This window comes from Mus musculus, chromosome 9, assembly GCF_000001635.26.
Source record: "Mus musculus strain C57BL/6J chromosome 9, GRCm38.p6 C57BL/6J".
Classification (NCBI taxonomy): domain Eukaryota; kingdom Metazoa; phylum Chordata; class Mammalia; order Rodentia; family Muridae; genus Mus; species Mus musculus.
Genome location: NC_000075.6, coordinates 114,754,925 through 114,782,595, shown reverse-complemented (window position 1 = coordinate 114,782,595; position 27,671 = coordinate 114,754,925). Strand labels below are relative to the sequence as shown.

General features: G+C 50.4%; 1 protein-coding gene and 1 long non-coding RNA gene across 4 annotated transcripts; one reads left to right on the top strand and one right to left on the bottom strand.

The window, feature by feature from the left end:
• Positions 1–602: 602 nt before the first annotated feature.
• Cmtm7 (CKLF-like MARVEL transmembrane domain containing 7) lies at positions 603–25,760 on the top strand. Of its 2 annotated transcripts, NM_133978.2 has the most exons (5): positions 603–928; positions 19,204–19,377; positions 20,591–20,689; positions 23,710–23,791; positions 25,305–25,760. In NM_133978.2, exons 1-5 carry the CDS (start codon positions 794–796, stop codon positions 25,316–25,318), a joined length of 504 nt encoding a protein of 167 aa, NP_598739.1. In that variant the 5' UTR covers positions 603–793; the 3' UTR covers positions 25,319–25,760. The 2 variants fall into 2 exon arrangements, with proteins under 2 accessions (NP_598739.1, NP_001239408.1); NM_001252479.1 differs by lacking the exon at positions 20,591–20,689.
• On the bottom strand, positions 924–15,022 carry Gm9888. Of its 2 annotated transcripts, none has more exons than XR_003948087.1 (3): positions 13,749–15,022; positions 2,285–2,505; positions 924–1,298 (listed from the first exon to the last, which is right to left on the bottom strand). It is a non-coding gene; the product is annotated as a predicted gene 9888 (long non-coding RNA). The 2 variants fall into 2 exon arrangements; XR_003948086.1 differs by lacking the exon at positions 13,749–15,022 and adding an exon at positions 4,897–5,254.
• Positions 25,761–27,671: the final 1,911 nt, after the last annotated feature.

The window sequence follows — 27,671 nt, the reverse complement described above, 5'->3', positions numbered from 1 at the left end:
AGGAGAATACCTGCGAGTTTGAGGCTAGCTGGGTTTATACAGGAGTTCCAGGTTAGCCAGTGGTACACACTGAGAGCCTGGCTTGTTTGTTTGTTTTGTTTGTTTTTGAGGCAGGATCTCTCTGTGTAGTCCTGGCTGTCCTGGGGCTCACTATGTAGACTAGGTTGACCTCGAACTCACAGAGATCCTCCTGCCTCTGCCTTCCTAGTGCTGGAATTAAAAATAAGTGCTACCCAACTCTGGCAAGAGAGAGTATGTTTTTAGAAAGAAAGAAAAAAAGGCAAAAATAACAACAACAAAAAAAAATAATAAGAAAGAAAGCAGAATGGTGGGAGGGTGGGGGAGGAAGGTCCTGAGGCGATGGACCTGTTTTTATTGCTGTAGGTGATGGTGGCACAGGTGCGTGCCCCGTGCACACACACAGAAGCAGAAATGAACAGCGCAGCACGGTATGCTCAGGGCATTTCCCCCTACTCGTGTCAGTACCTAGTAGCAGCCGCACCCACACAAAAAATCCCTGGAGGCTCATCACCAGCTGTGACCTGGGCGGTGCGCTCCTGGGAGAGGCCAGGGCCCCAGGCGTCCGGTTTCCTGCCCACGCCAGTCCAACTTCCGCGTGTCTAGAGGGCAGGGGCTTGCGGGGCATCTGCTCCCGAGTCCTCTCCGGGTCCGGCCGCAGCTGGGAAGAGGGAGCCGTGCGCCCCGCCCCTGAGGCTCCGCCCCGTCCCGTCCCAGCTTCACCGGCCAGAGGTCCCCGGGCCTCGGAGGCGGCCAGCCCGGGCTGGGTCGCGCGATGTCTCATGGATCGGGGCTCGTCCGGACCACGTGCAGCAGCGGCGGCGCGCTGGGGCCAGGCCAGCCCTCGGAGGGACTGCTGGACCGGGTGTACCCGCTCACCCACGGCGCCCTGTTCAAAGTGGCGCAGATGGTAAGAAGAGTGGAGTGGAACCTGGGGACCCGTACACGGGGCTGCACCTGGCCCGGACCTTGGGAGCACCGCGCGCCCCTTTGATGCCCCAGTGTCCCCCTAGAAAGTTCCGGGAACAGCCGACAGGATCCCTGGCCCCCTCACTTCTCCAGCTGCCTCCCTACCGGGCCCAGCTCACTTCCCCACCGAAACCCGGGGTGCGAGTTCCTCCTCGTCTTCCTTCCTCTTCTCCAGGCCGCACGTCTCGCACCCGGGCTGGGGGAGGGAGAGTCTCCTGCTATCCCCTGCCATCTCCAGGCCGCGCACGGGCTCCCGCCCGAGAGGGTAGAGCTCGGCGACAAGAGGGCTCGGCTTGACTTTCGAATCTCTGCTGGGGATCGGGAGAAGCGCCGCCTTTCAGACCATCGCCAGGTCCCCTGCGCCCTGTCAGCCTTCCGAGGCGCCTCAGAAGGCAGAACTAGTTAACTAGGTTAACTAGGCAGGCTTGTGGCTAGGGGGCTTCTGGTGCTCGCTTGGAGCCAGGCAGGGCAAGGCGAGCAGCCGGCTGTTACTGTGACCAGAGCTGCACAAAAGCTTCTGGCCCGACCAGAAGTTTACCAGGCCTGATCCTGTTCGCTCTCTACCCACCCTTCTTTTTTCCCTCCCGTTTTTGTTTTTCAACCTCTGTGCAAATGTCTCGTCTACAATACCTTTTCTGTTTGTGTGGTGTGTTTTGAAACTGGGCTGGGCCGTTTGAATTCCCTACTTATCATGGGTGGAGAGGGGAGTGGTGGTTTGTAGAAAGCTGCGGAGAGATGTAGGGACCCCAGTGCAAGGTCACAGACCCGGAAGCTGGGACCTGCCAGCGAAGCTGGAGCAGCCTCCCCCCTCCCCGACCCCCCCCCCCCGGGGCTGGTACAGGGCCAGAGCTTTGTGCCTTCCATAACCGTTATTTTGGATGCCTAGAGTGTAGAAAGGTGGGAGGAAGACGTTCCGCCTCTCCTGAGAAGGGTGCCTAAATGGACCAAGATTGGGACACAGGCAGTTTTAATACGGAACTAAAAAGGTCTGGTGCTAAGCAGTCTTGGATTTGAGTGGATGGTGTGTGGGACCCAGGCTAAGGGCTTTGATCAGCCAAATAAAAGCCCGAGAGGCCACCTCTTTGATCATTAAAGGATGGTTGGAGTCAAAGAGACTTTACAGTCTTACGCCCATGCGAAGACGAGGGCCGCGGCAGAGATTTGGATCAGGCCTCTGCCTTGATCCATAAGGGAAGCCGATGGGAAGGGAATGCCCTTGCTGGGCCGTGACTTGGGTGCACAAAATTAATGGCGATGAGAATGCTGGTCCGTGAGACTGAGGAGCAGGGATACTTACTGTGTGCTTTGGATGACAGTGATACAGAGCTTGTCCAAAATCAGTGAGTGTGGATTTTAACCATGACGTCATGGGCCCGCCGCCTCTCTGCATGCTCCAGTTAAAACCCCGTAGAAAGATGACCAAGTCCTGGGAGTGAGGCTGCCTGCTTGGCCCTGGCTGGCTCCTGCTCTGCCCCGCAACTCTGACTGGGATCTCCACTGTCAGAATCCTCTGCTTATCTGTTGAGGGTAAACAGAAGCAGATGCGCTGTGAGCGCCCTTCGGGGGGGTCACAATCCCAATTTGCCCGTGGCTCAGTGACATACAGACCTCTGGTTCTGTGAAGTGTTTTTAGCTTGTTCTGACCAAGAGAATTTTCAACATATTACCTTAAGAACCAGAAAGGCTGGGGTTGGGAAGATGGCTCAGTGGTTAAGACTCTGTACTGCCATTCCAGAGGTCCCGAGTTCAATTCCCAGCACCCACTTCAGGTGGCTCTATAACTCCAGGGAGATTTGATGCCTTTGACTCCCTCTGGCACCTGCATTCACATGCACCCACTCACACACAGATATACGTACATAATTTAAAAACTAAGGACGGCCAAGGCCAAAGCCGGGGCTGTAGCTCCATTGGTAGAGTGCTGGATCAGAAGAGCCCCGTGCCCAGTTGTGCAACCTATATATTGGGTATGGTGGTGGATCCTGCCTTTAATCTCAGAACGCAGGTGGTAGAGGTAGGAGACTCGGGTTCACAGTTATTCTCATCTACTTAATTCTAGGCCAGCCTGGGCTACATGGGAACCTTGGCGCGCCTCTCCTCCAGGCCGAATTCCTGCAGCTGGGTCCTCACGCTCCGTCTTCCTCAGTAGTCAGTGCCTTGGTCGCTGGTCTTGACTTTGAGGTGTCTTTTTGTTCATTTGTTTGGTTTTTTATCCAAACAGGGTTTCTCTCTCTGACTGTTCTGAAACACCTCTGTAGACCAGGCTGGCCTTGAACTAAGAGGTCTGCCTGCCTCTGCCTCCTGAATGCTGAGATTGAAGGCCTGTACTGCCTCTCCTTTTTTTTTTTTAAGCCATGTACTGCTCTTAACAATGCACAGGGAACTGCATACTCTACACCTTGACTGCATCATTTCACTAAATGTTTTTAAGGGATGGAGAGAGCTATGTCTTTGACTAGTAAGGAAACCGCCTTAAGGCAGTATGAGCGCCTAAAGCCACACTGCCAGTGGCAGCAGCCCAAGTCCGGTTTTCACCGGTATCCGCTCCTTGCATCCCCAGAACACACAATTCTGGCAGAGTCTGAACTTGCTAATGATCCAGAGAAATCTTAACCTTGGTGAGGCGAGGTCACACACAAGACAGTGATGATAATCGAAGGGACAGATGACAAGTGGCTTGGGGGCAAAAGGAGTAAAGAGGCTGGAACTCTGGGATGCTTGCTGAAGATGGAAGCAGGGAAATGATGCAGCCATTGTAGGGACAGCCTGCACTAGCTTAGGAGTTATGTCACACACAGCATGGAGACCTGAGTCTGTGCCCCCCCACACACACACATATACACACACTATACATACATACACACACACACCACACACATACTCATACAACACACACATATACACACACCATACATATACATACACACACACAGTACACACATATACATACACACACACATATACATACAACACACATACACACGCACACGCACATAAAATGGGAGCTATAAGACCAGTACTTCTGCTAGCCCAGGAGAAGGGAAAATATTATGTACACAGATATATTCATTTTCATTGTTCACAATAGCCAGAAACTAGAAACCACAGACAACCTACCAAACGTTGCATGAATTAATAACAGAAACAAAAAGTGCTACATTTGATGAGTTATTATACAGAAAAAAATGGGGAAGGATACTGAGTTATGGTACTGTATGTGAGCTTTGGAAACACTGTGCTAAGAGGGAGGGGAAAGCCACTCATCAAAAGATCATGTTCTATGATTCTAGTCAGATGAAGTATTATTGAAAATAGGCAAATTCATAGACACAGAGGAAAATCAGCGACTGCTCAGGGCTGCGTCGGGGCACTGGCGGAAGGAAGTTGGAAGTGACTGTTGGTGGGTGTGAGGTTTGGGGTGATGACTGAAACGGTTAAAAGTTGTGGTTGGTGGTTAGACAGCCGTTGAGAGGATACTAAGAGCCGCTGGACTTCACACTTGAGATGGGAGTTAAGACTCAGCCATTAAAAAAAAAAGTCTTACAGAGGCAGTTGGTGGGGGGGGGGGCAAAGAACACTTTGGACAGCCTCCAGGTATGGGAAGCAGGGCTATATTTCAGGGACACCCACAGCCTGCCGAGCCTCACAGAGTGCAGGCTGATGGGCCAGTCTTCTGGTATCAACTGGGTGTCCTCCATGGGGCCAGCCAGAGCTGAAAGGGAACAAATGGTTAGCTTTGTGGTTCTGTGAACTAGGAGTGAGTGGTGTCCAGACCTGGAATCCTAGCTACTCAGGAGGTGGAGGCAGGAGGATCAGAGGTTCAAGGTCATGCATGACTACACAGAGTCCAAGACCAGACTGGACTAAAGCAGACCCTGCCTGAAGGAGGGAGGCCTGGGGTTTGCATACCTTGAACTTCAGTGCTTCCAACTTGTGGATCTCAGAGTTCAAGGCCAGCCTGGTCTACAGAGCAAGCACCAGGCCAGCCAAGGCTACATAATGAGACTGTCTGAAAAAAAAGCAAAATCAATAAATATAGGGTAACACCCCTCGAATCTTTTGTTATAATAGTTAAAGGTCTACTCAGACCTCATCCAAGTGTGAGACCTCATCTTCCACCACCAGAAATACAGAGACCAAAAGGCAGCAAAGAAACGCATTGCCGAGGTTCTGCCCCCTCCTAACCCGCTCCTGACCTGAGGACAGGAAGCTTTCTGCTGAAGGCTAAAGCAAATTTTAAAAATTGATAACAAGGCTGTAGAGATGGCTTGGTAGTTAAGAGCACTGGCTGCTCCTCCCGAGGTCTCCAGTTCAGTTCCCAGCAACCACATCTGTCTGTTGTGTGTGTTTTATTCTTCCTAATAAAAGTGATTTTTTTCACTGTGCATACCATCCAAAGCACAAAGAAGAAAGTACTCTCCCATTCTCTTTCCTCTAACATTAGCAGTAAGAGAAACTTCTTGGGATTTTGTAGAAGATACATATAGTTTTGGTGTTTTACACCAAAACTAGAAGGTGCTGGCTTCTTTCTGGCTTACTGAACGTATCTTGCTGTGTGGCTTTTAAATCTCTGTGGACCGTTTTTCTGAGTATGTTTGTTCCCGGGTGTTTATGTGTGCAGGAGAGTGTGTGTGTGTGTGTGTGTGTGTGTGTGTGTGTGTATGGAGACCAGAAGTCAGCCTCTAGTGTCATTAGGAACCTGTCCTTGTTTTCTGAGCCAGGGTCCCACACTGGGACCGATAGCTTGCAGATTAAACTAGAGGGCTGGCCCACCGCCCCAGTGCTGGGGTTACGTGTGCTTGTCACGGTGCCTGGCTTTTTACATGATCGATGGAGGTTTAAATCAAGTCCGTGATGGTGTGAGGGGCAAGTTCTCTACCAACTCCCGCCCCTTGATCTCTGCTCCTTCAAGGCAGCCTCTTAAGCATCTAGACCTAGATTAGCCTCAAACTCATGATATAGTTGAGGATGGCCTTGAACTCATGATCCTCTTGCTTCTACGGTCAGAGTGCTGAGATCACAGGATGCCCCAGCAGGCCCAGCTGCAGTGTGGTTTGCAGCCAGGCATGGAGGCACCATGATTCATGTTACAGCCTCCCCTGTCTCCCCTTCAAGTTCACTGGCTTCCAGGCCTGTTTGTGGAACACAGGGCCTTAGTGCCCTTCCCTGTAGAGAAATCTTGATGGACAAATGTGCCAGTAGTTCATCAGGATACATGCCACCTCCCTTCTGCAGAGAGAAAAACCAAGAACTTTGTGCCCTTCGGAGCTGGGTGGTGGTGAACAATTTTCTAGACTGGCCTCAAACTCAACAGAGATCCGCCTGCCCTGCCCCCGCCTCCTGAGTGCTGGGATTAAAAGCAACACCACCATGCCCTGACTTAACTAGACTTTAAAAATAATATTTATTTTGTGTGTGTGTGTGTGTATCTGTGTATCCACATGAACTCACATGTGCACATGCACACACACATCCGAACCTGATCTGTATTTCAGGCCTGGAGATTTTTCAGTGTCTACACATTAATGGCTTGTCCACAGATTTCAAGGTGCCAAGTAGAATAGTAGCCATAATTTTAATCATGAATTTGGTGCCTGGCATTCTGGAAAAGGAACAGCGACTGGCTAGTCGGTCATGCTTTGAAATGCTTCTGTATTTAATTAATGTTGACGATGACTGTGGAAAGTTCTAGAAGGCAGAGAGCCCCACAAGTAGGAGATGTCATGTCCCCTGGAAGAGCTAGCTGATGCTGTGCTGGGAACCACAACCAGAGGTGAAATAACACCTCCTAGAAAAGGAGGGTGCACCAGGCCACAGGGCTGAATAGGGGAAAAGGTGTGGGGTCCCCTATGGTGCCAGTGGTTGGGCCACTTAGGTGCCAACATGCCCACAGATTTTTGTTTTGTTTTTAAATAATCTAGTGGGTCCCAGAGACGTCCTGCTCCCTCTTGCTTTGCTGGGAGCGGCACCCGGGAACAGAGTAGTCCTTCAGATTCTGGTTGGTAGAGAAGGCCTCTCTCTCTCTGTCTCTCCCTGCCCTGGTTTCCTGCCTGGCCCAATGCATCTGTTTCCTCCCTGCCATCTGCCTACCGCCTGTGCCTCTGGCCAACCTCCACCCTGGCTGCCCCATCTGACCTGCCAGCAGCCGCTTTGCCCTGTCACCAGCCTGGCTGCTCACTGGCTGGCTGCAGTCCCTGCATCTCTCACAGGCCAGCAAAGGCATTCTGGGCTCTACAGAGCTTGGACCCAGCTGGGAGCCTGAGGGACTCCCAGAAGTGACAGATCATGCCTGCTCAACTTACTCCACTCCTTGTGGGGTATCTGTAGCTGCTGAGGCCCAGCCTCCACCAGACAGCAGGTCCCCAGCTCATGCTGGCAGTTAGCAAGGCTGAGACCTGAGGGTAAGTGTTTTCTGGGGCTCTGAAAGGACAGCCATGAGACTCGGGAGAAGTCCTTTCTTATCACGGAGATGGATGGGAAGACAGGAAGCAGGGGAGATGAGAACCTGCAGCAGGACCTCAGGGCTTTCATTCCCACCTTCCTGAACAGCTAGCTGGAACTCCCATCTTGCTTAGGAAGAAGCAAAACAAACGAAAGCTTTTCACCACTTCACTGTAGAAATGCGGCCGTTAATTGAAGATGGGCTGGTGAGCTGGGTGCTTTCTCCTGTATCCTTGCTAAACTCTCACTGCCTCAGGAGGTTATATCCCATGCCCTTGTTTACGGATGAGTAGCAAGGCCAGGAGCATCATCATCCATCCATGGCCTGGAAGCCTTGACTGAGACACTTGGATTTGGGCCAAGTCGGAATCCAGAATCTAAGCTTTTTTTTTTTTTTTTTTTTTTTTTTTGAGACTGGGTTTCTTGTGTCAAGCCTCAAGCTTGCTATGTACTTAAATATAACCTTGACCTTTTGACCCTCCTTCCTCCACCTCCAGAATTCGAGGTTACAAGCATAAGACTCTGTGGGCAGTCTTTGCCTTACTTACCAACCCCAACCAGAGCGGTCTTCCCCAGCCCCTGCCTGTGTGAGTCTTTTTAGATTTGTTTCTGTTTTTGTTTTTTATGTTTGTGTACGTGTGAGTGCCTGCATGAGTTAAGTGCACCACCACAGGACCTCAGATCCCCTGAAACTGGAGTTACAGGCTACGGGCAGCTGTGAGCTTGTGGATGCTTGGCTCTGAACCTAACTCCACTGGAAGAACAGTGGGTGTTCTTAACCACTGAGCCATCTCTCTCTCCCCGGCTCTTCAGGTTTCCTCTTTCCCTTTCTCTTTGGATAAACAAGCATTGAGATCATTATGACTTTCCCCATGTTAAAAACAAAAACAAAACCTATTGAATTCTGCCCCTGCACTGGAACCTGACCAGGGCCCACCAAGGCACTTTTTCTCACCAAGCCTGCAGCTTTTGTGTATGGTGAGCAGGCTCCCCCAGGCCTGCACAACGTGACAGACACAGCCTTGGGGTACCCCAGGGACACACAGTCTTGTGTAAGTGCATCCTGGGTGAAGGTGGACTTCCTGGCACTGGTGGATGGCCTAGGGTAGGGGGATGGGGCATCATTTGTAAGTACCTCCTGCCATCCCGGAGGTGAGGGGTGCCGAGTGCAGCACAGAGGGTATGGAGAATTGAGCTCATAGCAGCATCCCTAGCTGCGAGAGAGAGAGAGAGAGAGAGAGAGAGAGAGAGAGAGAGAGAGAGAGAGAGAGAGATGCCCTGGAGGATAGAGGGACCCAAGGCATCTGAGTATGGAGGTGGATTCCCTGCTGTGTTCTGTGGAAGCCACTAGAGCCGCCTCCTGTCCATCTCTTTCCCACAGAGGCTCTGCCAGTGTGTCCAGGCTTCACACTGTGGCAGATGCTGCCACACAGTAAGTTCACACCAGAGAAACGCACAATTGAGTCTCTCTCTCTCTCTCTCTCTCTCACACACACACACACACACACACACACACACACACACACACACACACCATCAGTCTAAATGATGTTTTAAGTTGATAGTTTGTGTCAAGCCATGTTCATAGCTATCCTGGGGCACAGGTGGCCCACTGGCTACAAGTTGGACACACCCCCCCTGCATGTCCCTGTCTGTGATCTTGGCTTGTCTGCTGTCTTCCCTAGTGTCCCTCTGGACCCAAAGCTGCAGCTGCAGATGCCCTCAGGACTTCCCATGTTACATTTGTTACATTCCGTTGTCCTCTGAAAGAGCTGTGTTGGCTTTTTGGGGTGTGTGTGTGTGTGTGTGTGTGTGTGTGTGTGTATGTGTATGTGTGTGTGTATGTGTGTGTGTTTCCCAACTTCAGTTTAAAATAAGAGCAGGATGGGGATCAATATTTACTGAGTGAAAAATAAAATCGATGGGGAAGAAAATTATTTCAACAGCCTTTTTCTGTTTCAACAATGCTAGAGTAATAGCAATAACTGAATCTCTGTGTGTGTGTACCAGCAAGGTGCATATGTATGCATATGCATATAAGAACCTCAGGTGTCCTTAGTCACTGTCTACATTTTACTTATTTGTTTATTTATTTATTCTGGAGACAGGGTTTCTCTGTGTAGCCCTGGCTGTCCTAGAACTCTCTCTGTAGACCAGGCTGGCCTCAGACTCAGATATCCTTCTGCCTCTGCCTCCCGAGTGCATGTGGCACTCCTGCCCGGCCATTGTTCACCTTTTAAGACAGGTTCTCTGTCTGAACCTGGAGTTCACTTGCCAAGTGTGTCCCAGGAACCTGTCCGCATCTCCCCAACACTGGGGAGTATGGACGGCCACTCCTGGCTTCTTTACACAGGTGCTGAGGATCAAACCCTGCCCCACAGGCTTATGCAGCAAGCACTGTGCCAACTGAGCCACCTCTCCAGCCTCTTCATGACATCATCTTTAACTCCTTGTGACAACCTGAGGACATAACAAATGTGTCCAGGAGTACGGGATATGACTGCCAGAGTGGGGACTGTCCCCCCGTACCTCCTGCTGTTTCAGTTGGAAAATTGGAAAGGCTTTACTGTGTTGCCACAGCTGGCCTGGGGCTGACAATCCAATCCTGCTCCCTCTGTACCTTGTGCCACCATCCCTAGGGATGACACTGTTTTTCCAAGACTTCTTGGTCAGGGTGTCCTGTTCACTACATGACACTTTGAGTAGAGAAAAGAAATCTGGGCAAGACACATGTGGTGGTCTGAATGAGAATGGCCCGTGTAGGTTCATTTATTTGAAGGCTTAGTGCCCAGTTGATGGAACTGTTGGGGAAGGATTAGGGGGTGTGGCCTTGTTGGAGGAGGTGTGTCACTAAGGGTGGCTTTTAAGGTTTCAGAAGCCCACACCATTCCAGTTGGCTCACTCTGTGCCTTGTGGTTGCTGTCTCACTGTGTAGGGTCTCAGCTACTGTTTCAGTGTCATGCCTGCCTGTCTGCTGTCATGCTTCCAGCCATGACGGTCATAGGCTCACCCTCTGAGACTGCAAGCACACCCTCAGCAAAATGCTTTCTTTTATAAGTTGCTTTCGCCTGGGTGTCCCTTCACAGCAATAAAAAAGGAACTGGGCTGAAGGGCTGTCTTGGTGATAAAGAGCACCTGTTGTTCTTGCAAAGGAGCCAAGTTCAATTCCCAGCACCCACACGGAAGCCTGCTACCTCCTCAGGCACCAGGTATGCTGTGGTGCCCAGATGTGCATGCAGGGAAAGCACTCATATGAATAAAATAAATTTTAAAAATTAGGGAGGTAATTAAGACAGCACACGTGTCCTGATGAGGTCCCACAAGGCCACCCTCTGTGGTGACGACTGTTCTGAGACATGCAGTGGCTTCTCGCACGTCAGCAGGCAAGCCTAGCTGTAATTTTCCACTCTAAACGTCTAGTTCAGATGGGGTGGGATAATTTAGCAGAGTTTGGTGGGAAGGAATAGCTGGACTCGTCATCATTAGCAAGACCTGGTGTTTGCCGTTCATTTGTTGCAGGACCTCAGCTGAAAATGAGCCATCAGATTTTATTTCTGAAAGGGGGACAAGAGAGATTTTCCTCAGTGGTGTAGCCCCTGGTAAATTGCCTGTGCTTCAGGAAGTAACCCTACTTGTGTGCGTGTGTGTGTGCGTGCGTGTGTGTGTGTGTTCGTGTGCGTGTGCGTGTGTGTGTGGTGTGTGTGTGTGTGTGTGTGCATGCGTGTGTGTGTGTGTTCGTGTGCGTGTACGTGTGTGTGTGTGTGTGGTGTGTGTGTGCGCGTGTGTGTGTGTGTGTGTGTGCGCGAGTGTGTGTGTGTGTGTGTTCGTGTGCCTGTACGTGTGTGTGTGTGTGTTAGCATAGCCAGGAGCCATGGTGTCACAAGAGCTGAAGGAGGAAGAGAATGTTGGGCTGGAGTCCACAGAGAATAAGGTTCCTCCATCTTCATTTCTGCCCAGGGATACAGATTTCTGGTTGCTGGCTTCCAGAACTGCAAGGGAATCGACATCTACTAGGGATCATTTGTTAGAGAAGCCACGAGAGACTCACGCAGCCCAGTAAAGGCTTGCAGTACGGCCAGATTCGGAACAGCGTCAACACTATACATCTAATATGCTCTCCTGGGTGGGCTTCCCTTGTTCCCAGAATAAGCCTGCCAGCAGCTATGGCCAGCCTCTCAGCCCCTCTGAATGGCTGTTATCTCTCAGCCCTCTTGGAACACATTATGGCCTTTGCCAAGAAAGCTGCACCTTGAGATGGCTGCTGAGAACCCAAGAAGAAAGAGAACACCAGAGAGCAGTTTCCAGAGGTCCTGAGTTCAATTCCCAGCAACTACATGGTGGCTCACAACCATCAGTAATGGGATCTGATGGCCTCTTCTGGTGTGTCTGAAGACAGCTACAGTGTACTCACATTCATAACATAAATAAAAAAAAAAAAAAAAAAAAAGATGAGCTGCAGGCCTGGGGAGATGACTCAGTGAATAAGGGCACTTGCCTGGAGACAGGAGTTCTAATCCCCAGGACCCAGCATGCCTCTAGAGATGGGCCACAGGGCTAGCCTTCTCTTTGAACCAGTTGAGAGTGAGTGACAGACAGTCCTGTCACTCACAGGAAGTCAAAGCACTGACAATGTTACTTGAGAGCCTTGTCTTACTCAGGCTTCACCACAACCCACTAACGTCCTTCTGCTCTGGGGCCCCGGGGCCACATGCTCACATGTGGTCTCGTTACTGAATAAGAGTAGTCAGGTCTCTTCCTCAATCTAGACACTTTTTTGAATTAGAGGTGTGTACCATCCCACTTGGTTTATGTGGCAATGATGGCGGAACAAGGACCTGGGGCTTTGTGCCAACTGACCTACATTCTCTGTCCAGTCTTTTTGTCATTAAGTTCCCTTTTGTTGTAGCATTACTTACAGAAGAGGTCAATATAAATGCCTCCCATCTCTCTCCACCCAATTAGTTTAAGACAGGGTCTCACTATGTAGCCTGAAACTATGTAGACCAGGCTGGCCTCAAACTCACAGAGATCTGTCTGTGTCTGCCTCCCAGGGTTGGGGTTAAAGGTGTGCCACCATCACAGGTGGCCCCACCGTATTATTTTCTGGGGCAGGGGCTTTTTGAGTGTGCCTGGATCTCACTCATTCTGCTAGACTGACTGGCTGGGATGCCACCTCTGTCAGCACTGGGATCACAGGTATGCACGGATGCTGCGGACAGATCTCAGGTCCTGGCAGCTGTGTAGCACGCACTTCTCTGACTGAGCCATCTCCCCAGCCTCTCACCGTTGACTGTGTCCCGGGGAGTCTCTTCTCTTCACATGACCACACATGTGTCTCTGCTTCAGCCCAATCCACACTCCCTTACTCACCATTGGCTTTGCAGTCAGCCTTCAAACTGGATAGTGTTCATCTGCAGAACCGAGATTATTCCTACATTACCTTCCCGTATAAATTTTAGAGTCAGTTTGTCAATATCTACCTCCACCACACACCTCACCCCCCCCCCCACCAAAAAAAAAATATGCTGGATTGCTGGGTCTCGACTCAGATTCTAATGAACTGGCTTTATCCGTTCTGGGGAGAATCACTTACCGACAATGCAGTGATATTTTCAGCAAACATCTCTCTAGTTGCTGCTGTTAGAAGTGGTCTTAGCCAGGTGTGGTCGAGGCCAGCCTGGTCTACAGAGTGAGTTCCAGGACAGCCAGGGCTACACAGAAAAACCCTGTCTCGAAAAAAAGAAAAAAAGTGGTCCTTGTTTTTAGTATGCAAATTTCAATTTTGTTGCTCACATATAGGAAGGAATTACGGTAGCTCTTGTGAGTAGCTCTACCACCTGCACCATCAAGGAACTCATGGATTCATTGGATTCATCCCAGAACCTTTTTTGTTTTTGAGACAGGGTTTCTCTGTGTAGCCCTGGCTGTCCTGGAACTCACTCTGTAGACCAGGCTGGCCTCGAACTCAGAAATCCACCTGCCTCTGCCTCCCAAGTGCTGGGATTAAAGGTGTGTGCCACCACGCCCGGCCAGAACCTTCCTTTTGAGTTCCACTGGATTCTCTGCAGACGTGAGCGCGTTGTTTATAATAGAACGCTGTGCTTGCCTTTTCAATCTTTCCCGCCTCATTCCTGTTTCTTACCTTGTTACAGCTTCAGACAGTCCGTTCTGGGCGGTGAGAGAGGACATCTTTTCCTTGTCACCCCATACCCTCCCCTGTTCTGAGGTGCAAGCCTACAGTTTCTCACCACCGAGTGCACAGGTAGCTGTGGGTTGTAGCACAGTTATCAAGTTAGGTTAGTGGGTTGTACCACACTTACCAAGTTAGGTTAGTCCCTCAGATCCTAGCTTACGCGGAGGGTTCTTTGCTTTGTTACTTAGCATGGCTGGATATTGAAGTTTTTGCCGTCTGTTTTTTCTGCATCGGCTGACCGGAACTTAGGCTGCCTGCCCCTTGTGTCTGTGTCTCTGGTGTGTCCATTGAAATCATTTGAAACTATTAAACCAGCCATGGTGCATTCCCAAGACGCTCTGTGTTCCCATTTCTTCTGTGTTGCAGGTCTGATGTGCTCAGATGCAGTCAGGGACAGGAGCTCCATAGCATACCGCCATTCCTTCTGAGAACATATGAACAGTTTGCATATGAACAATCAGTCCTTTTCCCTTTCTGTGCTATGATTTAAAAAAAAAATAACAAAAAACTTTTTTTAGTTTTTAACCTGTTTCTCGGTCCTGCCTTGTGGGGGTGGAGGGGATGGGGGCGGGGTTAGAAGGAAGCCTTTGCTCCTGGTAGCAAGGTCAATGGCGACCTCGACTGGCCCTCTTACGGAGCTCTCCGCCAGCTGTCACCCTGAGGACTGCTGGCTTGTGTCCCGTTCACCTGAGCTGTGCACTTCTAGGTGGATGAGTGCAAGCGTTACTGAGGACTGACCACCCCACTTCCTCCCAGCGCTCCCAGGCCAGGGGCAAGGCTGCCTGTGGAGACTGAAAAGCCTTCTTTGTCTTTTTCCCCAGAGGCCTTGACAGCGATCAGGCAGCCTCAGAGTGACCCTGCAGGCCAGTGAAGGGAGCATGTGGGCTAGCCAGGGTCAGCCTTCCCAGGTTATTTTTAATAAAGTGGAGGCCAAGGGAGTAGAGATCTCACTGAAGGGAGGCCGTTGTTTGCACAGAACTCTCCAGTGAGAAGAACCCAGACAAGGGCCAAGAGGGCCACCTTCCACTGAGCCTGGGCACAGCACTCAGATCCCAGACCCATCTTGCTTTCCTGTAAGGGGTCCTTATAGGCTTCCTGCTCCTGAGCAGGCCTGTATAAGCTAGGGGCGCAGAGGACAGAAGCTGCCCCTCCGATGAACAAGGCTGCCTGCTGGATTGAAGTGAGGAGGCCTGAGTCAATGTCATTGGTGCTTGGTTTGGGGGAGGATCTGGACTCAATTTGAAACTGTTGTAAAAGCTCAGAGGAATCTGAGGGGGTGGGGGTGGGGAGGTGCTGTTGTGGCCTGTCACATGGAATTGAGTTTGTGTACCCAAGGAGCTTTCTGCATCACTGTGCACAGCAGAGTCCCTCCCCACACCTGGGTGTGTGTGTGTGTGTGTGTGTCTCTCTGTCTCTCTGTCTCTCTGTCTCTCTGTCTCTCTCTCTCTCTCTCTCTCTCTCTCACACACACACACACACACACACACACACACACACACACACACTGTTATAGGAACGATTCTATGTGGGACCTGGCAATCAGACTCGGGTTCTCAGGCTTCGCAGTCAGAGCCTCCAGCCCCTGCCCCCAGCTTCAGGCTCCTCTTCTGGTCTCCACGGTGGGTGACCACACATGTAGTAATAGTGGCTTTCCGTCTGTTCTCCGGGCCACTGGCCTGTCACGGTTCCTGTGTGCTTGCTTGGTCACTTTTCATCCCGGACAATTTCCTCTCCTCAGGCTAGCACAGGCTCGGCTCCAGGCTGCTTCAGTTTTTAATCAAGGCAGCCTGCAACCTCATTGTGGGGCTCAGCGGGCACACACTTCTGGCGCTTGCCCAAGGCTGGATGCCAGGCGTCTTACAGGGACTGACTAGCCTCTCAGATTCTCTAAGGATTTATTGTCCCACCATACTGCCGCAGCACCAGCCACTCCACTGCGTGCAATTTGTCCACCATGCTTCCTAAGCAAGCTCCCTGGCAAAATGGAAGCCAGTGTGGCCTTTTGGTGTGTGGTTTTTGAAATGTTATCATTAGTGTGTGTGTGTGTGTGTGTGTGTGTGTCTGTGCGCGCGCGCGCGCGTGTGCATAGGCATGTGTCCCACAGTTCACGTTTGGGAGGTCAGTAGACAAGCAAGTGGGGTTAGTTCTCTTTTCCCACTTCTTCCACAGGTTCTGGAGTAGGCGGCCATCATAGGCCTGCACGCAAGTGCAGCTCATTAGTTGATGTTTTTGAGATGGAGTCTCCGGCTGATCTTGAACTCAGTAACCTTGATCTCACCCCTCCACCTCCCAGGGCTGGAACTAGGCTTGTACCACCATGCCTGGTTTTAGGAAGTGTTGAGGATTGAACCTAGGGTCTTGTGAGAATTAGCACGCATTCTGCCAACCAAACTACACCCCAGCTCCTACGTGGTTTTCGTTTGTTTGTTTGGTTGGTTGGTTGGTTTGGCTTTAGTTTTGGCTCACTCTTTAGCACTGACTGGCCTTGAACATAAAGCAATCCTTTTGCCTCTGCCTATGCTGAGATTAAGGGCATGGGCCACCATGCTTAGCTTCAGTGTAATCTTATGTCATGGATGACAAAGATTGGAACTGGGGGTGAGCCGGGCATGGTGGCACATGCCTTTAATCCCAGCTCTCGGGAGGCAGAGAGAGGCAGGCGGATTTCTGAGTTCGAGGCCAGCCTGGTCTACAGAGTGAGTTCCAGGACAGCTAGGGCTACATAGAGAAACCCTGTCTCGAACCCCACCCCACCCCCCAAAAAAAGATTGGAACTGGGAACGTCATGCATACACAATGAGTAACTATCAAATAAATGTGTTCTTGTTCCCATCCTCAAAGCAAGGGTAGACTGGCCTTGAAGTTAAGCTAGTTCTGAAAATCGACGTATCAGTCAGCTCTGCTGTGTAACAAATAGGTATAAATCCGAATGGCACCCAGTAAGTACTTACTGTGGCTGGACAGGGTCTTGGGACAGCCCTGCATGTCATGAGCCTGTGCTCCTATGAATCAGGGCTGGCTGATGTCCCCTGATCTGGGCGGCCTTTAGCCGGGTAATCAGAATGGCTTTGCACTATCCCAGAGCGGGATGTAGCTCAGTCTTTAGAGTGTTTAGCTGGCACGCAACAAGTTCTGGGTTCAATCCCTAGTACTGCATAAAACAGGCATGGTGGTGCCAGCCTGCAATCCCAGAGCACTGGAAGTGAAGGCAGGAGGATCAGTTCAAGGTCATCCTTGGCTACTTGGTGAGTTCAAGGTCATCCTTGGCTACTTGGTGAGTTCAAGGTCATCCTTGGCTACTTGGTGAGTTCCAGGTCATCCTTGGCTACTTGGTGAGTTCCAGGACAGCCTGGGCTACATGAGACCTTCGTCTCAAGGGAAAAACAGAAAAGTGAGGTGAACTGCAGTTAGAGCAAACCCAGGACCACCAGCCTTTCCTTGTGGCTCTTTACTTTGTATGTATGTATGTATGTATGTATGTAAGTATGTATGTTGTGTGCACATGTTATACATGCATGTGCATGCATGTGGAGGCCAGATGTTCTCTCTTTCTACCGTGTGGGTCCAAGGGACTGAACTCAGGTCGTCAGGCTTGGCAGCAGTCACCTTTACCCACTGAGCCACCTCACTAGCTCAAGGAGAGGTCACATTTAAGGTCATGAAGTGCAAGGTATAGAGTATTTGGTACTAAATCCCACTTCTCCAATGGAAGCATCCACGGGAGTGTGGAGGATGCTGGAGGCTGACATGTCTTTCTCCTGCTCCTGAATGTCACAGTGGCTGTCATTGGCCTGCAGCAGAGCTCAGCTCTATAGGCCTGGCCTCCAGGCAGCCGGTGGCTCAGGTCTGTCACCCACCCAGGGCTGTGGCTTAGAGGAGGGGTTACCAGGCTGTTCCAATGGTTCCCTACCTACACAGGGCTGTCATGTCACCCTCAGGACAAGGTTTTCTGTGGCTAAGGTTTTCAGCTCAGCTAAGCCCATCCCAGTGGTGGCTCTGGCCAAGAGACATTTTAAGGCGGGTGCAGGTATCTCCTGACATGTACCCATCATTGTCCTTTGAAAGAGCTCGGCTTTTCAAGCAAAGAGTCAAAACATAAAACCCAGAACAACTCATGCATTACTTTCAAAACATGCCAAGCATGTGTGTGTGTGTGTGTGTGTGTGTGTGCAATTGTTTTATTAATTAATTAGTTAATTAATTAATTTATGAGACAGGATGTCACTATATAGCTCTGGCTGGCTTGGAGTTTGCTATGTAGACCCAGTCAGCCTTGAACTCGTAGAGATCTGTCTGCCTCCAGAGTTAAAAGATTAAAGGCAAACCCTGTCTCGAAAAACCAAAAAAAAAAAAAAAAAATTAAAGGCGTGCACCACCACAGAGACCAGACCTGTTTTAAACGTACCTGCTCCAGGGCTGGAGAGATGGCTCTGCAGTTGAGAGCACTCATTGCTCTCTATCAGACAACTCGAGTCTGGTTCTCAGCCCACAGTCATCACCAACTCCAGCTCCAGGGGATCTGATGCTCTTGGCTTCTTCAAGTACCAGCCCACACATAATTAAAAACAAATCCCTTGCCAGGCCAGTGGTGGCGCACGCCTTTAATCCCAGCACTTGGGAGGCAGAGGCAGGCAGATTTCTGAGTTCAAGGCCAGCCTGGTCTACAGAGTGAGTTCCAAGACAACCAGGGCTACACAGAGAAACCCTGTCTAGAAAAAAGAAAGAATAAAACCAAATCCCTTAAAAGTGCCTATTCCTGGGCCAGCGAGTTGGTCCACACTGACTACTGAGAAAGTTAGATTCTCTCAGAGCTGGCTTTTCCTGAAGAAGGGCACACACAGCAGGGCAAGGGCTGAGGAGATGGCTCATTCAGTCCAGTGCTTGCCAGGCAAGCGGGAGGGCCTGAGTTTGGATCCCTGGAAGCCGTGTAAAAAAGCCGGCATGTACATGTAGCCCCTGGGACTTACTGCCTGCCAGTCTCGAATCAGGAGCTTTAAGTTCAGTGGGAAATCCTGGCTTAGAGGATATGAAATGTCTACCTCTGGCCTCCACACAAGTACACACACATACATACATACATAAACACACATGCATGCACACATACATATACATGTATACACACATACATACATGCACATACATACACACACACACACACATGCATAGTGCATGGACACTGATTTAAATATGTTACTGCCTATAAGATGGAGAGTTGGACTAATTAACTCTGCATACCTCAGTTTCCCTATATGAAACAAAGGATGACTTTTGTCACCTGGCAGAGTTCTTCGGTGCTTCAGCTGGATCATGCCACATGCCAGTCAATAATAACTCAGTGTGCACTCGCTGGTAAGGACAGTGGCTGAGTTACTCCCTTTGCAGCCGGAAGCAGCCGACTGTTATTTTAGCTAACATGCAGCCCAGGCGCCCCCTGCAGGTACCTTCAAACCTCCAGCCAATTAGCGTGGGAATAACCTGGATTGTTGCAGCACATCGCAGGGACAGCTCAGCTGGTTTCCCGTTTGCCCCCTCCTCCTGGGTGCCCGAGCAGACATGTGCCAACATCTCCATATCTGCCACAGGTCACCCTGCTGATTGCCTTCATCTGTGTACGAAGCTCCGTTCCGATCGACTATGGTGCCCACAGCTTCTTCGAAGTCGTCACCATGTGCGACCTGATAATGATCCTCATCTTTTACCTGGTGCACCTCTTCCGCTTCTACCGTGTGCTCACCTGCATCAGCTGGCCCCTGTCGGTAAGAGTGAGACTTGGCCCCACTATCAGAATGCAGGAATTGGGACGTGGCCACTTGTTTCTTCTTGTCTGCCCATTCCACATCTCTAGCCCCCGACCGACTCTGGTGCTTCCACAGACATCTCTGCCTGCTTCCCCGGGGTTTCTCAAGCTCCCTTCCAGGGTCAGAGGCCCGGGGCTCCTCTCAGCATTTATCTGTTGTGTGTGGAGAGTTGTTGCAGGACTGAGCTGGTGAGGATGGTAATGATCTATGCCACTGGGTGCACGGTTGGGAGAGTTGAATGGTGACACTTAGTGGCTGAAACACACTGGCAGAGGCTGAGAAGATAAATCAGAAGGGCTCTGTCTCGAAGACAGTACTGTGTAAACCAGGCTGGCCTTGAACTCAGAGAGATCATGTGTGCTATCACACCTGGCAAATGCACTTAATTTGGTACTGTGATCTCTACCTGAGCATAAAGGCCCTCTGTCGATTATAACAGAGATCTAGTGGATTCCTTAGGATCCACTATGTACCAAATCATACCATCCGCAAATACCAACGGCTCACTTCTTCCTGGCTAGTCTACATGCCTTCCATCTGATTGCCTTGCCTTATACAGAATTAGCCAAACAGAGTGGTCGGATGTTGGATAGAAGTGGCAGGAGCAGGTGTCACGGCTTTTTCTGGGAGCACTGAAGGGAAGCATTGTATCTTCCCTCCTGAATATGAGGCTGGGTATATGTTTTTATAGAGATTCCTCATCAGATTGAAAGATTAATCTGTTGAGTGCTTTTATTTTTATTTTTTTTAAGGTGTTAGACTTGGTGGTTTCAGCTTTTAGCTTTTCAGGGCATTCTGCTGTTGTTTGTTCCGTTCTGTTTTGGTTTATACTGGATCAAACACAGGACTAGAGGGAAAACTCTACAAACTGATCTAAGAACCAGGCAGTTCTTAGGGAATAGCTCTGCTCATCCGAGAAGCCTGTCTCTGTCTCCTTCCATTTGCTTTCCCAGAATCCTGTTCTCTGGTGTGGCTCCTCCTGGCCCAGCTTTCTACACTGCTTGCCTGTGAGACACACACATAGGTCATCCTCTGGCCCAAGTGTTCCGAGGGAGCCCTGTCTCTGCCTCTCCTCTCCTCACCAAGCTGGCGCAGCAGGACAGCAGAGCGAGCTCCACCCACACAGTGCAAGCTCCACCCACACCTTCTCTTTTCTCACCCCGGCCTCCAGGAACTGCTGCACTATTTAATCGGCACGCTGCTTCTCCTCATCGCCTCCATAGTGATAGCCTCCAAGAGTTACAACCAGAGTGGCCTGGTAGCCGGAGCGGTAAGATGTTTTTAGCGACCAGTTCGGATTTCAGATGGCCCTGTCTTCCTGAGGGAAGCCAGGGAAGGGGTTGATTTGGGAGCCTCTCTTCTTAGAACTCATACCTACCTCAATCCAGCCAGTTACTCATGTTAGAGAGTCCTGGAAAGCAGACTTAAGGGCTATTGACAAACCTAAACAGCTATGGTAGTCCGGACCTGTATCCCTTATAGCCAGTGCTTAAATCTGGGTGAAAGAGTCTCCATCCCCGTGCCTCCTCTGAGTACCTACTCATGGCTGGCTTCCCACTGCAGAGAAGAAATGGGGATCTCTTTTGCTTCTAGAGATCAACCAGTGATGTCTACCATGAGTCCTTTTCTTTTCTTTGGGGGTCTTACTGGGTAGCCTAGGGTGGCCTAGAATGTACTACATAGCCCAGGCTGGCCTTACACTTATAGAAAACCCCGTGCATCTGCCTCCTCTTGAGTGTTTGGCTTGTAGGAATGCACCGCTCTGCTCAAGTTCCTTTAAAAAAAAAAAAAAAAGACAGAACTTTATGTAGCCTAGGCTGACCTCAAGTTCTTTATGTAGCTGAAGATAACCTTGAACTTCTGTTCCTCCAGCCTCTACCTCCCCGTCCTGGCACAATAGGTGTGCTCCATCCGTGCTCAGTTTAATGCAGTGGAGAACTGATTCCACGGTGGGCAGGCCCTCTACCAACTGAGCTTCACCCAGGCTCCATTTTTAGTTTTAACAGCGTTCAGACCCAGACAGGGCACCTGTAACCCTTTCAGAGGTAAAAATGATCCCAGTGTCCCACCAGTAACCATGTACAGCTAGCTAGCAGGTGGGTATCCATGCATACATTCCAAGTATGCATACACAGGTACATATGTGGTCACGTCGTTGAAACATTATTAAAAGGTCTGTAGAGTCTTGTGACTTATGATTTATGCCCCTGGAACTCCCCTCAGACAGACTCTCTGTTCTGATTATGATTTTAGTAACTTCATATCTGAGTGGCCGTTAGTCCATTACTGTTTTGCTACAGACACGCAGGCCAGAAGTTTTTTTGTGTTTGTTTTAAGGCCTGGTGTCTTGTGGTTCGGGCTGGCCTCCAACTTGCGATTCCCCTGACTGCAGCTCGCCAGTGCTAGGATCTCAGGCGCACAGCACCACATCTGGTTTGTGAGGTGCTGGGGATAGAACCTAGGACATGGTGGTGCATGCCAAGCAAGCATTCTACCCCCTGAGCTAAGACTTTTAAAATTCGTTTCAAGGACTGTGTCAGTTTCACTTACAAATGTCACCAGAATTCTCCAAACCGTGGCCTGTCAGGGGTTTGCCCCTGGAATTTCCCTCAGACAGACTGACTGCTCTGAAGGGCCACAGTGTGGGGACCCAGCATCGCTGCAGAGGTGTGGCCAAGCCTGTAAACAATGCTGGCCCAGTGCACCTTCCACAGTGGCCCTCGTGCTCCATGCGACCTCTGAGGAGACAGGTGACTGACATCTACAGGTTGGCACCTGCCTGTCAACAGTGAATACTGAGTGATGGGAGGAGGGTCCAGGAATGAGCCCTTCACACACACACACACACACCCCTCTGCCCCCAACACACACTGTGTTCAGGGCACACACAAAGAGATTCCCATTGGGTTTCATAATCAGGTCACACATAAACTGTGCCCAAGATCCTGAGCCCCAGTGGCTAACATTTATCACACCACAGGGAAGCCAGGAAAATAACAGAAAAATGAGGTCCCTGTTCATGACAGGGTCCATGTGACAATTAGCAAACAAACAAGGCGCTGTGGTCCAGACTAGCATTCTGTACGGATGTAATGATAAGCTGTTCAATTATGCAGTAGAGACAGTTGGGGACTGGGCTGTAGTATTGTGCTAATGGTGCAGAACAGACAATGGGAGACAAGGCCTGGTTCTAATCGGCTAATTATGTGGCTCAGACAATCTGTATAAGGAGAACCAAGGAAAGGCTATGGGGTTTGGGTTGCTGGGGACAGCCGAGAACCTATAAACCAGGAGCTGGGCTTGAAAAGACTACCCAACTTTACCGGAAATCTACCCTTAGTCTGGCTGCTCCTAGATCACACCTATCCAGTGCCAATACTAGCAATCTAGCAGAGCATGAGTCCTGAAGCCCACTGCCCAGGGGCAGGCCCTGTACATGGCCCTGTTGTGCTGGGGTCTTAAGCAGAGGAGGTGGCTTCCGGTCCCTCTCCTGGTTTAGCTGTGAAACTGGAGGGGCCGGGCAGGGCGGGTCAGGACAGGGCACATCCTTGCCTTGGGGGAGTTGTAAATTCAAGGAGTCAGGTTCCCGAAGGCTTAGAAACCTGGAAGGTTATGTAAGTTACTCAACCGACACTAGACTGTGTCACAAGGAGGGTACCGGGCCACCAGTCTCATGGTTCCCAATACACGGGAGGCAAGATTACTCTCTCTCACCTGTCTCTGAGAAGCCTGTCAGGTCAAGGTCAACGCTCTTCAAGCCTGTCACTGGATGGACCCTGGGAAGGGAGGAGCGTAGCCTCAACTTATTTTTACTGTGACCATTTAAATACACACAGACAAAGCTGAACTCCGAGGCCTCAGTTCTTGGCTCTTACATGGCTATAAAGCTGACAGAGAAGAACATTACCAATGAGACCCAACAATGCTAACCTTATAATCAGTCTTTTGAATGTTACAATTCTTAGACCCAAATTAAAATTTACAGTACCAACTTTCACATTCTTATTCGTCCTGGATCATCGAGACCCAGTGGCTTGGCCCCAGCTATATTGTAAATATAAACCCAAGCCTTGGAGTCACCTAAATTGATAAGGACAATGCCAGAGACCCAGAGACCTGGCTGCTGGGCCTGACCATGCCCACCAGAGGCTGCATCTCTCTCAACTTCCCCTCTGCAACTAGGGGACTAGGTGGCTAGGTCACATGGCTCCCCGGCCTCCTTCCTGGAACAGAGAAGAAAATCAAAGAGATGGCCCTGTGGCTGTGAGCTCCCTTTTCTTCCCGCTGCAGATCTTTGGGTTCCTGGCCAGCTTCCTCTGCCTAGCGAGCTTGTGGCTGTCCTACAAGATCACCTGTATAACCCAGTCTTCAGGTAAGCTTGGATCATCAGAATGCAGGGCCTGTGAGGTGGAGGCCTTGTCCCTGGCTCAGCAGCATGGGCCGGAGTGGAGCAAGAGGGCAGGGGACAGAAGGAGGAAGGGTGGGACCTAAGGTCTGCCCTCCTACCCATCTCTAAATGCCCAGGGAAATACCCTGGGATACTCTGCGTATAACCAAGCCTGACTTTGGACTCTTGCTCCTTCCCCCGCTGCCTCCCACGTGCTGGAAGGTGTGTGTGTGGGTGTGTGTGTGTGTGTACACACACACACACACCCACACACACACAAGCATTTCTTGAAATAAGCTTCCTGTGACAATAATAAAACTCAGAACTCTTACAAAAACGCAGGCAGTTTTTGTGGTTTTGCTTTTTTTCTTAAGCAAGGTCTCATGATGAGGGCTGGAGTAAGTTTGAAGCTGCAGACTTCCCGCTGCAGGCGCCTGAGGTTTACCCATTTGGCAGCAAGTCCAGCACTCAGAACTGTGCTGGGGTCTTCTTCCCAGGACTTCCTCTCCGGAAAAGAAAACAAAACATGCAAATAGGCTTACATAAAGAAACCCGGGGTTTTGGGTGTGGGGGGGGCGGGGCGGGGGATGTCTGGAGAGATGGCTCAGTGGTTAAGAGCACTGACTGCTCTTCCAGAGGTCCTGAGTTCAATTCCCGGCAACCACATGGTGGCTCATAACCATCTGTAATGGGATCTGATGCCCTCTTCTGGTGTGTCTGAAGACAGTGACAGTGTGCTCATATATTGAATAAACCTTTTTTTTTTTAATTAAAAAAGAAAAGAAAACCAGGGAAGGGTATGGTGGCACACACCTCTAATCCCAGCACGTGGGAAGCAAAGCAGAGGCAGGTGGATCTCCGTGAGTTTGAGGCTAGCCTGGTCTACATAGCAGGCTACAAGGTGAAACCATGCCTCAAAACACAGACCCATACCTGCCTTTTTCTCCCTCCAATGTCTAATGTGTCAGACGTTATCTTTCTCTTATTTTTCAGGGGTGGGATCCTACTCAGTTTTAGAGTTTTGGCTCTGCTGAGTGTTTTGTTACTAAATGTTTCTCTATTGAATGCTCGCACATTATAATTATCGTTAACCCTGATACACATCCTTGAAGCTTTTTACCCTTAAATTTTCTTGAGGGGAGGGGTGGGGGCTAGCCAGTGTCTACCTGTGTAGCCCAGACTGCCTTTGAGTTTGTGGCAGTTCTTTTGCCTCAGCTTCTCAAAATTCTAGGTTTACACGTGTGCACCACCACAATGATGCATGCATGCTGTGTTCATTAAAATCTGTAAAAACACGAGGTTTGTGGTGCATGCTTGTGATCTCAACTGTGGGAGGCTGAAGTGGGCAGACCCTCAGGTCAAGGCAATCATTTTACAATCCTATCAAACAAAACCACACACACACACACACACACACCCACACACAATTTGGAGCCCATGGCTTCTGAGTGGGTTCTATTCCCAGAAAGATAACCTAACTCTCCATTTCTCTCCCAAGATGCATCTGCCTGATGAGGCCACAGCCTCTGGAGGACCCTCGCCATGGCTGTGGACTCTTCAGGCGACAAGGCCTGTGCCTTCCCTGCTTTGCCAGGATACTGGGCTCCTGGGCATCTACAGCCTCCTTTCACAGTCTGCTGCAGAGGACATCCCTCCGTTCTGGGCTGTTAGCACCACTCAGGTACCAAGGACTGCTCTGAGCACAGTAGAGAGACTTGTGGATCTGCCTGCATAGACACGCCTTTCTTCATACCCTCAGGACCGAGACCACACAGAGGCCGAAGACCCTAATTTATCTGGCCTGTCAATCTGGTCTTGAAGCGTCTCTAAGTGAAGAGCCAGAAGAAACACTATGTGGCCATCCTGTCTCCTGCCCCTATCTCTGCCTTTGTCACTGTGGGTGGGGGTGGGGGTGGGGAGGTGCATAGTTTTTAATAAAATGTCAATTGCAGCAGGTTTCCTTATTGCATGAGATGTCTCTAACACTAGGCCTTTCTATGCCAGCTTGAGTGTGGACTCCTTGCTAAATGCCCATCCTCCTAGACTGGCTTCAAACTAAATTATGTAGCTGAGGTTGACCTAGAACTCCTGATCCTCTTGCCTCTACCTCCCAAGCACTAAGATTAGAAGTGTGTGCTAGGACACCCAGTTTTGTGTGGTGCTGGGGATGAATTTCCTCCATACATATTAGGCAACCACCCTACTAAGCTGACATCCCATCCCCCAGTCACACACACACACACACACACACACACACACACACACACACATACACACACACAAGCTTCCCATCTTACATAGTTTTGGGTTGGCCTTGAACTTGCTTTTTTGTTTGTTTGTTTGTTTGTTTGTTTGTTTTTCGAGACAGGGTTTCTCTCTGTAGCCCTGGCTGTCCTGGAACTCACTTTGTAGACCAGGCTGGCCTCGAACTCAGAAATCCACCTGCCTCTGCCTCCCAAGTGTTGGGATTAAAGGCATGTGCCACCATGCCCGGCCCTTGAACTTGCTTTGTAGGCAAAAGTGACCTCTGAACTCCTGATCCTTCAACCTCCATGTCCCTCCCTGGGATCCTAGCTGTGTCACCATATCCAGCTCTGATTTTTATATCCTGGGCCTTAAATTCCCTTCCAGTTAGGACGTGGGATCTGGGGTGATTTTCAGGCGCACACTGGGAGGCCAGCCTGGTCTACAGAGTGAGTCCTAGGACAGCCATGGCTACACAAAGAAACCCTAGAAGGGGCAGGGGTTGGGGTGGGGAGAGAGAGAGAGAGAGAGAGAGAGAGAGAGAGAGAGAGAGAGAGAGAGAGAGAGAGAGAGAGAGAGAGAAGTGTTAGATTCTCAAAGCAATGGGAGGCATTCATTGCACGTGGCAGGGAAGCTGAGGTGAAACAGTAGTGGCAAAGTAGAGTCAGTAGATTGTAGTGGCCATCTGTGCTGTGGCCAGCAGCCCCCGGGTTGAGAAGAGGGGGCCATAATTGGGCCGCCTCTCCTCCACTGTAGCCAGCACAGTCCCTGGGCCTGACTAGGTCCTGGTCGATGGCAAGCTCTGCTACAAGTGTGAGTTCTGTGGGGCTCCGAGAGGTTCTGGAAACCGGCTGGCTTCGAGGCCCTAGGGAAGCCACCAAGCTTGGACATACTACTAGTGTGGCCTGCAAGACCCAAGAAGGAAGCCAGAAGGACAAGAGAGTGATGTGTTGCTGGTACCTGACTCCAAGGTTGGCCGTCTCCTGAGCCTGGACAGGACAGCAGAGTTCACTAGCTTCCCTCATCAGTGTTGACCAAAGGTGGGAAGCAGACCCAAAATCTGCTTGTTCCAGGGGTCCAAAGTGTCTGCTAACACAAGGGACAAACTTCTACACATTTAGGGTCTTCAGGCCCCTGTGCAACACCACCACCTCCCTCTTTTGGATGTGGCTAACTCGTGTCCTATTAACCTAAGGAGGAATTGTGGGACTACAGACATGCAGTGCATGTATGAAGTATGTGTTAACAGGGCCATACACAGGAAGTGCATGTATGAAGTATGTGTTAGCCAGGAGAGACAGATCATGTTTACTGATCCTGCAGGAGACTTGGCTCCATTGCCAGTACACACATGGTGGCTCACAACCAACTGTAACTCATTTCTTCCAGGGACTCCAATGCCCTCCTCTGGTCTCAGCAGACACTGCATGAATTTACAGGCTGCAGGAAAAACACTCGCACATGTAAAATGATTAAGTCTCAATGAGAGAGAAGTGTGATATTATCACCTTACAGTCACACAGACCAGCTAGCCACCAGTGGCAAATAGCAATGGTGCAACCCTCGCTGTGGGCATCTCTCCCTGTCCAGGCTGTGAGGGCTGCTGACTCCGTGTGGCCTC